Here is a 17010-nt window from a genome sequence, read left to right as displayed (position 1 = left end):
GATATGGCTCAGCAATTAAGATCATACAGTGCTCTTACAGAGGACCCAAGTTCTGTTCCTAACTTCCAATATCAGTGCAGGTCCAGTAGTCCTGTCCATCACTACTGGCCTCTGTGGACACAGTACAGGTACACACACACACACACACACACACACACACACACGCACACACACATACACCTTAAAAATAAGAAATCAATCTTTTAAAAATATAAATACCAGCTTCCTCCCAAGTCTCAAAGCTGTGGCCTTTGGTGTTGAAGACAGAATTAAATATAATCACTCTCCTCCTGTGGCTAAGCATAGATTATCTATAATTACATTCTAACAGCTGCTTTCTAATCCTCAGCAAAATGAACACTAAATTGTGGTAGAAGGATGAATAATATGCATAGATAGAAAAGTGAATACAATGTCATCACCCACCTGCCTTCTGGAAACTTTCATATGAAAGTGATAAGGCAGCTTGCAGCTCTCCCCCGGCTCTCCCACAGCACTGAGCAAGCAGTGAAGGTTGTGAACTCTGTCAGTGGCCTCCATATCTGTATTATCTTCCTACCCCGGCGGCATTTTACTCATTGCTGGTCCTCATAAATGTGTATGTGGTGTTGGGTTCAATGACTGAAAACAAATTGTTGTAAGTCAAAGACCTCAAGTTCTGGGAACACAGAGCAGTAAAATACTTCATGTCTGCTTAGTTTGAGCTGCTATAGAGGGAGGAAGGAAGGAAGGAAGGAAGGAAGGAAGGAAGGAAGGAAGGAAGGAAGGAAGACAGGTCTGTTTGGATGCATGTCTTAGTTACCCTTGGGTTGCTTTGATAAGAACCCCTGGACAAGGGCTGGAGTGATGGCTCAGTGGTAGAGAGCACATACTTGTCTTGCAGAGGACCTGAGTGTGGTTCCCAGAACCCATGCTAGGTAGCTCACAACCAACTACAACTCTAGCGCCAGGAAATGTGATACCATCCTCTGGCCTCTACACATGCACACAGAGACAAATAAAGAAAATATTAAAGTTTTTTTTAATACCCTGGTAAAAACAATCTAAAGTAGTATTTTGTCTTATATTTAGAGATACATTCCATCATGGCGGGGAAGTCAAAGCCCTAAGTCTCATTGCAGGAAAAGCCAGGATGAAGAAAGCAATGAATGTGTGTGTTCAGCTCACTTTCTGTCTTTCACTGTTGCCTGGCCAGGGAATGATCTTGCCCATAGTCAAGATGCCTGTTCACATATTAGTTAAGCCAATCAGGAAAATCCTTCACAGTAATCTCAGAGACTAACCTTAATCTAAAGCAGTGGTTCTCAACCATCCTAATGCTGTGTGTGGCCCTTTAATGTAGTTCTTCATGTTGTGGTGATCCCCAAAACATAGAATTATTTTCATTGCTAGTTCATAGCTGAAACTGTGCTATGGTTATGGGTCATAATGTAAATAATGTAAATCTGATAGAGGGAATTTGGTATGTGGCCCTTGTGAAAGGATATTTTCACACTGGAAGGGGTCGTGACCCATGGGTTGAGAACTACTTAAACTAAATGATGTCTCATAGGCATGTCAAGAGGCTTATCTCTCACATGATTCTGGGTCCCATGAAGATGGTAATTAAAAATTATACAATCACAGTCTGTATCTAAGCCCTGAGAAACACCCAATGATGTTTTTAGTTTTTTTCTGCAGAATATATATATATATGTATGTATGTATGTATGTATGTATGTATGTATGTATGTATGTGAGATACATGGTTAAAAATAGAAATAGAAGCCAGACAGTGATGGCACATGCCTTTAATCCCAGCACTCAGGAGGCAGAGGCAGCCAGATCTCTGTGAGTTCAAGGTCAGGCTGGTCTACAAAGTGAATTTCACACAGAGAAATCCTGTCTTGAAAAACCAAAATACACGCGCTCACGCACACGCACTTGCACACTACCAAAAAGTAGAAATAGAAATAGAGATGGCTTATTAAGAAAAGGGACCGAGGCTAGTAAAATGTATCTAATTATAAGAACACTTGCTAACAAGCCCAAGGACTTGAGTTCGGTCTCTGGAAACCGTGATAGTAGGAGAAAATCGATATTCCACAAGTTGTCCTGTGACCTCCACATGCCCTGTGGGGCATGTGTAAATACACACACATGTAAAAAATAAATATATTTTTAAAGTGAACGAGTATTTGAGCAGAGTGTAAAAGGGCATCTATCTATTTAAACACGCTGGTCCAGGAGGCTCACGACTTATTGACATCAACCCTGCCTCTCCCATGGGCTTTTCTCAAACACACACACTGTTCTGTGGAGCCCAGGTTGGGAAGAGATTCTAGTCTTTGCCACCCGGTTCTTTCATGTGTTGATATTAAAGTTTTATTATATTTTATTTACTCTGCATGTGTGCACATACCCCACAGTGTATGTAGAGGTCAGAGGACAACTTGAGGAGTCAATTTTCTCCCTCCACCTGTGGACTCAAGGGAATGGAACTCCTGTATGCAAAGGCCTTCAGCCACTAAGCCATCTTTTCAGCCTTCATGTGTTAATAATCTTGATGCTATTATCCCCATTCTCTACCATAGCACCAAGGAAGAACCAGATTTGAAGCAGGAATACGATTTTAGGTAGGAGAGAAGGAGGGAACGCAAGAAAAATGAAGGGATTTGAGGAAAGAGGAAAAACAGAATAAGCAGGACTTACACATGTACAAAGATTCCATGGTATGTTTTTTCCTAACACAGGAGCATGATCACATATGACAACAGCACGCTATTCCACTGGGTGGTAAAGCCATAATGATTTTTTAACTGGTGATACATTCAGACCAGTGTGATTGTTTAAAAAAACAACAAACAAAAGAAGAGAAAGGAAGGAAAAGAATCCCTTCGGTCCCTGGGCTCTGCTCAGTGAACTGGGCTGCTTTCACTAATGCCTTTCTTTCTTCCTCAGAATCACATGCCACTTCCCAAGGTTCATTTTAATTCCTCAGCTTGTGCTAAGAGAAATGGCTTGCATCGACCCAACCAGCAGTAGAATCTAGATGTTTAGGGGTTCTTGCCATTGCGGTGCTTAACTTGAGATATGTCTCAAGATCTGCATTTGTAAATCCTATTTCTGAGAAACTGTAATAAATAAAGCCAAAGATTGAAATTGAATTCTTGTAAAAAGGAATTTAGGAGGAAAGCTCTGAAGCATCCATCCAATTGTGGAAGATAAGATACATTTAAACCGGGGAAAGGGGAGATAGCTAGTCTCCCCAGCCTGGCACAAAGTACTGGGGAGAGTTACCAGGGGTAGGGATTGGGGTAGTGAGCGTACCCTTCTGGGGCAAGTAGTCCCAAAGAAGAAAGGAATGAACAAATTTAAATATGTTCTTAGCCAGATATCTAGTAACTTTTTAGTCATATTTTACAAAAAAAAAAAAAAAAAAAAAAAAAAGACTGAAATTTACCTATACTTAGATGACCCGATGAGATAGATTATTTGTATGTCATTTCTGATTGAGAGATCATCAGTGTTGCTTACTAGTGGTGTTATTGGTTTGTTGTTGTTTTGTTCAGTACTGGAGACAGAACCCAGGACCTCGTGCAAGCTGTGTAGCAGCTTTACCATGGATCCCCACCCCACCCTGAGGGATTGTAAGCAGGTGTTCTACTACTGAAATACACCCCAGCCCTCTTTTTATTTTGAGACAGTCTAAGTTGCCCAAGCAGTACTTGAACTTGATGTGATCTCTCTGCTTCAGTCTTCCAAGTACTTAGGATGACTAAACTGTGCCACTAGGCCCAGCTCATTGTTGCTTTGATCCATGGAAAATTAATTTGAATGGGCTTCAGTGTGACCTAGCCAGGGACACAGAAGACATTTGGGAGAGAGTTCCTAAGATTGCAGAAATGCACACCCTCAAGGGGAGGAGGAGGAAGCCCTCTGTGTATCAACAACCTGAGAGGCCATCGTTAGAGCTCGTGTGAATGGAGGTGAGCTGCACTGTTCTGAGAGTCTCAGAAGATCGCTGTGAAGACAGTGACATCCTGTGTGTCTCACAAATAGCAAGAATGTATGTCACACAGGCTGGACAGATGGCTGAGTGCTAGAATACTCACCTAGCCTGCACAAGGCCCCTTTAATACTTCCAAGAGATGAGGTGCACATCACAACCTGAGATCCTTCAGAGTATTCGTTCCAGGAAGTGGACCTCCCCCCACCCACACTCACCTTTCATTAAGAAATAAGCTTAATATTCTTTTAAAGATTTATTTGTGTGTGTGCTTGTGTTTATATATGTGGCTTTGTGTGTGGAAGTTAGAGGACATCCCCGGGTGTTATTCTTCAGATGTTGCTCACCTCTTTTTTTGGGGGGTGGGGGAGGAGACAATCTCTCACTGGCTGGAGCTCACCAAGGAGGCTGGGTGGTTGGCCAGTGAACACGGGGAAGCTTCTGCCTCCACCTCCCCATAGCTAGGATTACAAGCACAAGCTGCCAGGTCTGATATCTTCTAGGGTTGAACTCAGATATTCTTTCTTGCACAGTAGGTACTTTACCAGCTCAACAATCTACCCCAGCACTTACATTTGTTAACTTTTTAATAAGATGTGCCATTTTTTACTGTTTCTAATTGTATGTTCAGAGCTACTCACATATATGAATACTACATGTGTGCGTGTGCCCACAGAATCCAGAAGAAAAACACACATACGCCATGAAGGGAAAACGAGATAGATGATATTGGAGGAACCACAGCCATGTTCTCCCAAAGACCTCAGCTAACAATAAAATAAAATTTAAAAAAAAAAAGTAGCCTGAGTAGAAATCAGACGAGCCAGCTACTTTTTCATTACTGTGACCAAATACCTGATAAGAAGCAGTTTAATACAGTTCAGGAGGTTCAGGCCATTGCCGTGGGAAGGCATGGTGGCGGGAGCAGGGGGCAGCTGGTCATGTTGCTTTCTCAGTAAGGAAGTAGAGATGGATGCTGTGATGCTTGGCCACTTTCTCCTTTTTATTCAGCCCAGGAGCCCAACCCATTCAAGGCTGCCACCCAAATTCAAGGAAAGTCTTCCTCCCTTGTTAATGTAGAAACTCTCTTATAGACATGCCACAGTTTGTCTTCTAGATCCATTCAAACTGACAGTCGTATTAAATGTCATAGTTAGCTTTGACTGTCAAGTTTGTATAGCTTAGAGTCATGTGGGAGTAATTGCCTAGGTGAGACTGGCCTATGGGGATGTCTGGGGAGGGGGGAGGGGGACTGTCCTGATGGCTAGTCAATATAGGAGTGGGTGGCACCATTCCCTAGGCAGATGATCTTGGGTTGTATCAGAAAGCTATCTACCCCTTTGCGTGTACCAGTAAGCAGTATTCTTCCATGTTTCCTGCCTTCAAATTCTTGCTAGAGTTCCTATCCTGACTTCTCTCGGTGATGGGCTATGACCTGGAAGTGTAAGCCAGAGGCGCCCTTTTACACCTTAAGTTGCAACAAGAAAGGAAACTAGGGCCTATGGTTTGGGGTTTGTGGGGAGGGCAGTGGCCTCTGTGATATCCTCTGCCATACTGATCAAGTCCTTCTGCCTCCAGGTATGGCTCTGTGGTGGCAGCATGGAGGTCCTTCCTTGCTCAAGGGTGGCCCATATCGAGAGGAAGAAGAAACCCTATAACAGCAACATCGGCTTCTACACCAAGAGGAATGCACTCCGGGTAGCCGAGGTCTGGATGGACGACTACAAGTCTCACGTGTACATAGCGTGGAATCTGCCTCTGGAGGTGGGAACCTTTCCCTACCAGCCTAGAACAATAAGCTTGGTTCTCAGGCAGGCCACAGACCCCCTTAACAAGCCGATGGTTCTCTCATTGCCAAGGCTCCTTTGATCCTCTTAGCACTGAGGCAAACACAATAGAAAGGCATCAATCCACTTACAGAGATTCGCAGATCTTGTTGCTGTGTTAATCCAAATCGTCTTATACTAGCATCCCCTCTCCATTCTGAGCATAGGCTGTGTCTGGAAGGTCTTTGCCCAGATTTGGGCAACACAGCCATCTTCTGCTCTTGCTGTGTGCCCTCCCATGGAGCTCCAGCTGCCAGGGACAAGCCCGGACTGAAGGCTGTGACTCTTCTTTCCATCCTTACCTCCTCATGTTCTGCTTGAGGCTGCAGGGAAATCTGTGGTTACTACAGGCTCCCAGCTGGAGCCCCACGTCCGTGCCCGACTTGGTCTGAATCCTACCTGTCTCATGATTGATGAAATCTTCACACAACACTTCTCCATAGTTACAGATACTGAACAGTAAAATGGGAGTGATGGCAGGTCTTCCTCTGTTTCAACCAAACAGCAGAAATAATGTGTGCAAGGTTTCAGCGAGTGGAAGATAAGTGTGTGAATTGTATCATTGTTCCAGCTCCTCCCACCCCAGTATTCGGGGTTGAACCTAGGTGCTGCTGTATGCTAGGAAAGTACTTTCAGCCCCTCACTGGGGGATTCTAGGCAGGTGCTCTTCCACTGAGCCATGACCTCAGCCCCTGGTACTGAGGACTTCTGGAGAGATGCTCTACCATAGAGCCGTCCCTCCAACCATTGTTTTTCTTTTCATTTTTGAGACAGGGTCCCACTAAATTGCCCAGGCTGACCTTGAATTCACTCTGCAGGCCAAGCTAATCTCGAACTTTTGACCTTCCTATCTTAGTCCCGCAAGTAGCTACATTGACACTTGTGACACAGACCTGCCTCATTACAGTTATTGAACTATATCCTTAAGAAGTGCTCTCCCCCTTTATACTGCATAGCCATTGAATGTGGTATGCCTTTACATCTTTTTAATTTACGTTTAATATACCCCTATGGAGGTGGGAGAACAAACTAGCAACCTTCTACCATGCAGGGCCTGAGGATGGACCATGGGTCTTCAAGCTTGGCAGCAATCCCTTTGACCCATGAAGCCACCTTCCCAGCCCAAGCCTCCATATAGTCGTGTTATGTAGTTGATGAGAACTTAGTACATCCCAGATACTTGATACATTTCTTATTTATAACAGCTCATTTAATCTCTAGAACAGTAATTGTTCATACTCACTCCACAGGGGCCCCAATGACCAAGTACAGAATAGAGCTTGGGCCTTGTTAAATAGTCTGTAAATGCTGTAAATGTTATAAGCTTACTCTGCTGCCCATTTACAGACAAGAAACTTGGTAGTTTGGGAGGTGGATGGGACTTGCTTAGTCTTACACATAAGTTAGGGCGGGAGAGATGGCTCAGTGGTTAAGAGCATTGCTGCTCTTACAGAAGACCAGAGTCCAGTTCCCATTTCAGGGGCTCATAATCACCTGTCACTTCAGCTCCAGGAGATCTGTTGCCCTCTTCTGGCTACCGTGGGCACTACATTCATTCTCACACATACGTACTTACACAAACATATAGTAACTAGAAGTAATTTTCTTAACTAAAGAATATGAAAATATGCATTCAAATCATCAGGCCAGGGATGTGAACACATAACCCTGGTGAACCAGGGTTATTTTTGTTTTCTAGAGAAAGATCTAGAATAATTGTATCTGTTGTATTAGTTACTGTTCCTATTCTAGAAAAACAAAACAAAACAGCCAAACCAAAGCAATTTATGCAAAGACTTTGTTGTTGTTTTGGGTTTTTTTTAACACAAGGTTGTTTCTCCATGTAGCTCCTAGATGTCTAGGAACTCACTTTGTAGACCAGGCTGGCCTTGAACTCACAGAGATACATCTGCCTCTTGAGTGCTGGGATCAAAGGTGTGTGCTACCACACCTACTTAAGAATGGTTTATTGTGGCTCAAGAATGTGAGGGTCTAGCCAGTCATGTTGGGGAGGGTATGTGGCATCCACAGTCAGGAAGCAGAGACAGATGGATGCTGGCACTCACTCTGTTCACTTTCTCTTTATTCAGTCTGGGACTGTCCACAACTCAGGATGGGTCTCCCTTCCTCAATGAAGCTATTCTAGAAACATTCTAATAGACATGTCCAGAAGTGCTGCTCTAGATCACATCAACTTGACAGTCAACATTAGCGATGACTCTTTGAGTCACCCTTGCCCATTACAATCCCTGCTTGGCCATAGGGTACTACAGAGGAAGTTTTAAAAAGACCAGAAATCATACACAGGACCACTGAGCACCCCAGTGAATGCCTCATGAACACCACGTTCAAAAAGAACAGATTTGGGAGAGTTCTGAATGTGTGGTTTTCAGATGAAAGAGGTTCAACCAATAAAAGTTATGCAAATATTCTATGATCCAGAAAAGCTCCCAAATCTGCTTTTCGGGGGAACATTGGGACAGACCGAGTCTCAGTATGGAGCCCTGGATGGTTTGGAACTAAATCCTAAATCTGAACTAAACCAAAGTTTCTTCCTTCTTTCCTTTCTCCTCCTTTCCATCCCTACCTTCTTTTCCCTCCCTCCTTCCCCCTTCCTCTTTCTGTGCTCCTCATAGGATCTCACTCCACATAGCCCACGCTGGCCTCAAATCATCATCCTCCTCCCCCAGCTTCTGGCATGCCTGGGTGACAGACCTGTGCCACACTCCTGTGTATGCACCAGGATTAACAAAGCACTCACACCCTGTAGATGCTGTGTTTCCCTCCTACGTACAGACTATGACAAAGTTCTATTTATATAGACTTGCACAGTAAGAGACCTACAGCAATGTCTAGTAATAGAGTGATCAGAACAAAATACTGCGATGAAATTTACTTCAAATTTATGAACTGTTTGTTTCTGGAATTTTCCATTTAGAATTTCTGGACCGTGATTGATCATAGGTAACTGAAATCAAACCACACTGAAGCACAGTCGCCTGGCTGATTCCAGGTCATTAGTCCATAATTTTGAGTGCTATCTTGCCATGCTTTTAACAAATGGCCATCTTCAGCCAAGCATATAATCCCCACCCTGGAGCAGTGGAGGCACCAGGGTCAGGAGTTCAAGGTCATTCGTTGACCTTGACACACAAACAGCCAATTTGAGACCAGCCTAGACTACTTGAGAACCTGCCTTTTAAAAAACGAGGAGGAAAAGAAGAGAGACAGAAAGGAAAGGACAGAGAAAAGGGGCCATTTTCAGCCGAGTAGATTGGCACAAACCTATATTCCCAACACTAGGGGAGATGAATCAGGGAGGGTTGTGAGATTAAGGCCAGCCTGGGCTATCTATCATGTGAGGTTATGACTCAAACAGACTGACAACCACTGACCACCTCAATTAATCATAGCAAATATAACCAAGCAGAGTTAAGTTTTGTTTTTAGACTTGCCTTGAAGTATTAATAAGTATGATATTTAAAGGATTTTTTTTTTCCAAGAGAGTGCTCAGTGAGTAAAAAATGCACTTACTGTGACAGAATGAGGATCCGTGTTCAGTTCCCCAGCATCGAGAAGAAAGGCAGATCCTGGAGCATTTTAGCCAGTGGGTTTCAGCTTCAGAGCAAGATCATGTCTGAAAACAAGAACAAAAAGATAAGGTTGAGAACACTAGAGGAAGGTGACCTTTTGACCCTGTATAGGCATGCAAACCGCACACACACAACATAAATACACACCAACAAACAAATACACACACACTTATATAATCCTTATCTGGCTGCTGAAGAAATCTTGACAGTAACTGTTCTCAGTGCCCACGACTCCCACCTGCCTCCCTTTCTCAGCCTGGCCTGTGTCCTTTGTCTCCCAGTCGTCTGGGGACTGAGACCGAGGCTCATATTTCAGATACTTTATTTCCCCCTGTCATCATACAGCAACCCATTACAGGTTCATTTCAATAAAAGCAGAGTGAATTATTCATCAGAACATCATCACACAGAAAATTATTTTCTCCCCTGCATATAATGAGCTGCACAGAGTGCCCACAAAGAGGGACGTCACACACAAGTGAAAGACGGGGGCAGCTAGAAACATTTATTTTCTTGTCATCATCAAATAATTCCTGCAGTAATCGTCTTAGATAATTACTGAGGGACTGTGAAGGAGAAGAATCCCAGAGAGTAGGTTGTTGACATTCTTGTATCCTGGGATCCTTAACCCCAGTGGTGATGAAGATGGAGACCTGTCTAGAGATGTCTGTCAAATCCTCCTGCATGTGCCCCACGGAGTGAGTATATAATCTCTGCCTTAGGTTTAAGAGGCAGGGCATATGCTGCAGCCAACCCTGTGAGCACTACTGGGCTCTGAGCTGAGCACATAGCTCAGTTGGTAGGGTGTGTGCCTAGAACACAGAAAGCCCTGGGTTCTTTCCTCCATACCACATAAACCGGGTGTGGTGTTGCTTACTTGTAGTCTCAGTATTTAAGAGGTGGAGGCAGGTAGATCAGAAGTCCAAGATCATCCTCATCTATATAGCAAGTTCCAGACTGGCCTGGGCTACACATGACCCAAGTAATGGTTGGTTGGGTTTTTTTTTTGTTTTTGTTTTTTTTGTTTTTTGTTTTTTTTTTTTTTGTTTGTCTTTTGTTTTTTTGTGGCAACTTGAGAGAGTCTGGGAAGAGATACTTAATGAGTGGTTGTCTAGATCAGGTTTGCCTGCAAGTATGCCTGGGGGGAGATTAACTTGATTGTTAATTAAGATGGAAACCCTGGATGTGGGGTATCACCATTCCCTAGGCTGAGCCTGAGCAACTACCCTCATGAGTGCATTTCTTTACTTTGATTGGTGCATTCCTTTACTTTGCTCTGTGGATGTGATATGATTGGCTGTTGAGTCCCTACCTTGACTTTCCCACAATAATGGATGGTAGCCTGGAATTGTAAGCCAGATAAGCCCTTTCCTTCCCCAAGTTGGCTTTTGATCAGGGTATTTTATCATAGCAACAGAAACAAAGCTAGAACACTCTTCAAAGAAAACACAAAATAGTACAGGCTCCAAATCTCCTAGATGCCCTCCCTAAAAGTAACTCCATCTGCCCCTGCCTCTGGCCAGAGTCCCATGCCAGTAATGCCCTTTGTCTCTCTGCTTGCAGAATCCAGGGATCGATATAGGTGACGTCTCCGAGAGAAAAGCATTAAGGAAAAGTTTGAAGTGTAAGAACTTCCAGTGGTACTTGGACCATGTCTACCCGGAAATGAGAAGATACAACAATACTATTGCATATGGGGAGGTAAGATGGGCTACACTCAAGGGACAACAGAGCTTCTCTCCCCTCAGTGATGCTTGGAGGTCCAAGGCTCTCCGCTTAGCAAGGGTACAGAGACAGGGATGAGGCTGTGGCTGGTTTATCTGCCCAAGAGATAATGGTTTTGAGATGTTTTGACATTGAGGGCCTCTGGGCCATGTAAGTAGAAACACTGAGTAGGAAGCAGGACATAACAAGAGTCTGAGAGCAGAGGATATGGCCAATGTAGAGCACTTGCTTAGTGTGCTGTAAGTCCCTGGGTTAAATTCCCAGCGACAGACACACAAGCATGCACATAACACACATTCACACACACAAAGCATGTATTCACACACATACACAAGAGACATGGAGCTGGGTGTGATATGAATACCTGTAATCCTAGTAGTCAGGGATACTGAGGCAGGATTGCCATGAACATGGGCTACATATTGAGTTCCAGGACAGTTTAGATTATCTCAAAAGAGAGAGCGGGTGTCTGGAGTGAGGCTAGAGTCTCTATTGCTTATTGTTGTGGGCTAAGGCCAACTAGTGCTAAAACAGGAGAGGTGGAATCCTCAGATTTTCTGTATTGAAGCACTCTAACATTCTAAAACAGTTGGGCAGGTTAGCACAGGCCTTTAATCCCAGCGTTTAGGAGGCAGAGGCAGGAGACTCAAGGCCAACCTCAGCTCCATAGTAAGTTTTAGGCTAGCATGAGCCACACAAGACTGTACCATAATAAACTCAGCATCAACAACAAAATGTCTTTTGCACTGATCTGCTAGACTCTCATCCTAGTTAGCTGTAGTCAGCCGTGTGCTACCTCCTAGGTACCAATTCTTGATGTATAAAAATGAGAGAACTCAAAGTCCGTACTCTCTGGGGGGTGCTGGGCAGAACAATGAGCCCTGTGTGTGGGGTTTGTAGATCGGTAGGCAACGTGTGGCAGCCACTGTTAAAGCATATTAACTGCCTTCTCCTCTCCTTCAAAATAAAAGGATCTGAAGGAAGATCAAGTTTGGAGGAGACATTAGAAAACAAGCAGGGACTTGTCTTAATGGTGTAAACTACTTAGCTCTTTGTAAGAGAATCCATGGCTGGAGAGGTGGCTGAGTCAGTAGAGCACTTGCCCCTCGTGTGTGGAGCCCTAGGTTCCATTCCCTGCACTACATACATCTGGCATTGTGGGGTACATCTGTAATCAGTTTGAGGTTCTCCTCGGCTGCCTAGTGAGATCAAGGTTAGCCTGGGCTACAAGAGACCCAGTCTCAAAACCTCTTCCCAAAATACAGCAATGAAGGCAATCACAGAGCCATAGAAATAAATGTGACATCCAAAGGGAGATAAGCTCTCTAAGAATGAAAGCTGTGGGACGAACAGTAGAGAAAACAGATAATTGATCTGAGCTCTAAATGTGGAAACTTTCTGCCGAAGTGGAAATTTATACATCACAAATCTTACAAACGAACAGTAATTTATGTAGTATGTAGTGAGCCCTGCAATTCAATTTAAATAAAATAATTGATTTAAATAACAAAAAAAATCCCCCAAAGAAAAGTTGACCAGATGTCTTAGTTATTTTTCCTGTTGCTGTGAAGAGACACCATGAACAAGGTAACTTAAAAGAGAAAGCATTTTCCAGGCAGTGGTGGCACACACCTTTAGTCCCAGCACTCGCAAGTTCGAAGCCAGCTAGGGCTACACAGAGATACCGTGTCTTGAAAAACAAAACAGATGGGAGGGGGATCATTTCATTGATGGGGGAGTCCGTGATATCGAAGAGGAAGTAGTTTAAACTGCCCTGCCACACTGAGACACCAGGCTGTTGTCATGGGATAAGCTGCCGCGAAGGCAGCTGTCACCCACGGCAGACCTATAAACAGTTTGAGTGGGGATTTTAGGTTTTTGTTTTTAAAGGTTTATTATTTATTTGCACACACCTACTAATGAATGTGTGGAGGTGCCCGCAGGAATCAGATATAGATCCCCCGGGACCAGATTACAAAAGGTTGCGTGCTGCCTGGTGTCGGTGCTGGGAATCAAACCCAGGTCTTTGCAGAAGCAGTGTGTGCTCGTAAATGCTGAGCCACCTCTCCAGGCCCGAGCACATGTTTGTTTATTTTCACAGATACCACTTTTACAATAGTCATATGGTAATTTCATAATTATAAGGAAGTAAATATTTTTAAAAATCAAAGATTAAAGGTGAAAAGGTGGCTCAGAGAGTTAAAGGTACTTGTCACCAAGCCCGATGACCTGAGTGAATGGAGAGAACTGACTCTAGCAAGGTGCCCTCTGACCATCACACACAAATACACATATATGTATATACACACATGCAAATAGGTAACGTTTCTTGCTGGAAGTGGGCTAGCCTGGCTGGACAGTGAGCCCTAGAGATCCACCCACCTCTGCTTCCTCCATGCTTGGATTGCAAGCATGAACCATCATGTCTTGATTTTTTTTTTTTTTTTTTTGGTTCTGGGGCCCAAACTCAAATCCTCATGCTTGCAAGGCAAGCACTTTGTCAGAGCCATCACCCCAGCCCAATGGTAGTGGTCTTGTTTGCCTTTTTCATGCTCTCTGCCAGAAATGGCCTAGGAAACTGATCTTAAATTCCTAGAGTTAACTAAAGCCAGCATTGATATTGTGGTTTGTTTAAACAGCTGCCCTGATCCCACCCCCTCTGGGAGGACTTTAAGCCTGAGGTCCATGTGACCCAAGGTCCTGTATCTATCTATCTGAATGTTTCCATAAGGCTGGGGAGATGGTTCAGTTGGTAAAGCGAATGCCTGAGTTCTATCCCCAGAACTCATGTAAACAAACAAGAACAAACGTAGGGCACAGTGGTATATACGGTGGTGTATACGTCTACTCCTAGCAGCACTGGGGAGGCTGAGATGGGAAGATCCCAGAGGCTCAATGGTCTGGCTTTCTTGGTGAGCTCCGGGTTAGTTAGAAACCCTGTCTCAAATGTTACCTGATGTAGTCATCTGGTGTCCACAGGCATATGCACCTGCATATCCATGACAAGCACTACACAGAGTTCCCTTCTTGTTAAAGATGTATGTTTTAATGTTATGTATACGGATGTGCCTTGTGCCTGCAGAGGCCATTGCAGATCCTCTAGGACTGGAGTCACAGGTGGTCGTTATTGCCCATGTGGGTGCTGGAATCCAAACCTGAGTTCGCTACAAGTGCTCTTAACTGAGGAGTAATCTCTCCAGCCCCCATCTCCTTAAGAAAAAGATTATCTTCTTATTTCTGTGTCTGTGGATATGTGCTTGTGAGTATAGTGCCTGTCCAGAACAGAAGAGGGTATCAGATAACCTAGGCTGGAATTACAAGTGGTTGTGAGCCACCAGACTTAGGTTCTGGGAACTGAACTCAGGTTTTCAGTAAGAGCAGCTAATCCTCTTAACCACAAAGCTATTGCTCTAGTCCTTTGATGTGACAGATGGGTAAGGGATGGAAGTCAGACCATCCACGACCCAGATACAGGGCTCACACCCAAGAAACCCACTGTAGGGTTTTGTCCTTCATGCTCAAGTTATTGGCTCACAGACTCTAGCACTAATCCTTATTTGGAAAGGACTGTGTGTGTGGCTTCTCTATCATGAAATCACAGCCAAGGGACATCATGGTGGTGGCTGGGACACTATCTCTCCTAGAGGGTTTCTGATGAGCACATTTCATCTCTTCTTGCAGCTTCGTAACAATAAGGCCAAGGATGTCTGCCTGGATCAGGGGCCACTGGAGAACCACACAGCAATACTGTACCCATGCCACGGCTGGGGACCACAGGTAGGACCAATGTTTGACCGGGAGGGGAGTAAAATCAACAAACCATGGAGGCCTGTGGGACCGTTAGAAATTTCTATTGCCCATTGTTTCAAATCCTGTGGTTTTGGGTTTTTTGTTTTGTTTTGTTTAAGAACTTGGATATTTTTCTGGTTGTCAACCTGACAGGATTTGAAATCACCAAAGAAGACAGCCCTCTCAGCATGTTGTAAGGGAGGTTCTGCAATGGGTTAGTTGGGTTTGAAAGACGCACACCATTCCATTGAGTTTTGGTCCCAGGATGAATGAAAAAAGGAGAAAATTAACTGAGCACCAGCATCCATCTCTCTCTGCTTCTTGACTGTGGATCCCACATGACCAGCTGCTTCATGCGCCTGCCTACATGCCTTCCCCACAATGATGGGCTGTGCCCTCCAACTTTTAAGCCACAATAAACCCTTACATTCTTCCTTCCTTCAGTCATTTTTGTCAAGTATTCTGTAATGGCAATGATAAAAGTAACTAGTATATATAGTGACATCCATTCAAATGTCAAGAGAGTCAATGTGTATGTTATATATTGAAAAGAAAATTAGGATAAGCTTTAGAGTCATTTGCTAACAGAGACCCTCTTTTTAAAATATGTGCATCATGTTTAGGTATGAGCACTAAGGTATGCAATGTCCAGGGAGGCAAGGAGAAGGCATCAGAGCCCCCAAACTTGGAGTTAAAGGTAGTTCTTAGTTGCACAACATGGGCGCTTGGAATTGAACCTTGGTCCTCTGCAAGAGTAGCAAGCTACTAAGTAGCCGCTCCAGCCCCACAGAGACCCTTCTGAGAAGCAAGTTGACATGCCCACGCTGAAAGCCCTTCACTACTTTGGCAGGTAAATACCAGTACAATAACAGAGCCCTCACCAAGGAAGAAAAAAATGTCTTCAGGCTGTCAGAGAACACACAAGGCAGCTTGAAAAAGGGCAAAGTAATAAGTGAAAGCAGAGGCTGAAGAAATAAGTCCTCCTTGATAACTTTACATGAGTAAGCAGTCTGTGTGTGTGTGTGTGTGTGTGAACTCGTGTACACATGCAATCTCTATGGGCTTAGCAGAAATTCCCTAAGACAGGGAGGAACTATATATATCCCCAAACACCATTAGACTTGGTGTCCACAGACAAAGTAAATGCTCTGTCAGCCAGCAGTCACAAAAGGCAGGTTACAAACTAGGAAAGCATTTACACTCCCCTTCCTGAAGACCCAGAGAGTCAGTGCTAAGTTGATGTATTATTAGTTACTTTGCTCACAGCTGTGACCGAAACCTGACAAGAAACGATATAAGAGCTAGAGAGCTGGTCAGGAGGGTCCCTGGGGCCTTCTGGCCAGCCAGTCTAGCCAAGTCTTTGAGTTTTGGGTTTAAAGAAAACAGCTCTCAAAAGACAAGGTAGGAAATAATAGAGGAAAAAGTCTGACGGTGACCTCTGGCCACTCATTCACACGAGCGCGCACACCTAGAAAAGAGCATTCAGTAGCAGAACACTTATCTAGCATGCTCAAAGACCTTAGTTGGATACATTACACCATAAAAATAAAATTTTAATTAAAAAGTATTTTAAAGAAGGCTTAGGTAGACCCAGACATGGTGGTGCGTGGCTGTAATGCTAGCAATTGGGAAACTCGGGATTTTGAGTTTGAGGCCAGCCTGGGTTTCATGGGAAGATATTATAAACAACAGAAAGGAGCTGATGAGATAGCTCAGTGGTTAATAGCTGATTTTGCTTTGTAGAGTCTGGTTCGCAGCTCACAACTCCAACTCCAAAGGATTTGTCACCCTCTTCTGGCATCCATGGAAAACTACATTCACATGGGCACATACCCCATCACCCCACAGACAAATAAAATGAAAGAATACATCCAGGTAGAAATGACCATCCACATACTTCCTCCCTGCCTGAGTAGGAGCCAGAGGAGTCGGAGCAGTGCATTTCCTTTTCTGGTGGAAGTTGCCTGACACAACACAGTACCAGGGCAGCTGTAGTGAAATAACTAGACGTCATCATTCATCCATCCCATCTGTGAGCATAATGTCCCTGCTATCTACTTGACTGCAAAATGACACATAGACTTAGGCT

At 44.0% G+C, this 17010-nt stretch overlaps 1 protein-coding gene across 1 annotated transcript in view; it reads left to right on the top strand.

The window, feature by feature from the left end:
- Galnt17 (polypeptide N-acetylgalactosaminyltransferase 17) overlaps positions 1–17010 on the top strand; it is a 384262-nt gene that overhangs the window by 354102 nt on the left and 13150 nt on the right. The window contains exons 7-9 of the mRNA XM_051204994.1: positions 5567–5752; positions 10971–11108; positions 14814–14909. Coding sequence (XP_051060951.1) covers positions 5567–5752; positions 10971–11108; positions 14814–14909 — 420 coding nt within the window. The remainder of the gene's footprint in view (positions 1–5566; positions 5753–10970; positions 11109–14813; positions 14910–17010) is intronic.

The sequence above is a fragment of the Phodopus roborovskii genome, unplaced genomic scaffold, assembly GCF_943737965.1.
Source record: "Phodopus roborovskii unplaced genomic scaffold, PHOROB, whole genome shotgun sequence".
In the NCBI taxonomy this organism is placed as follows: domain Eukaryota; kingdom Metazoa; phylum Chordata; class Mammalia; order Rodentia; family Cricetidae; genus Phodopus; species Phodopus roborovskii.
This window is presented reverse-complemented; position numbering and strand designations above follow the sequence as displayed.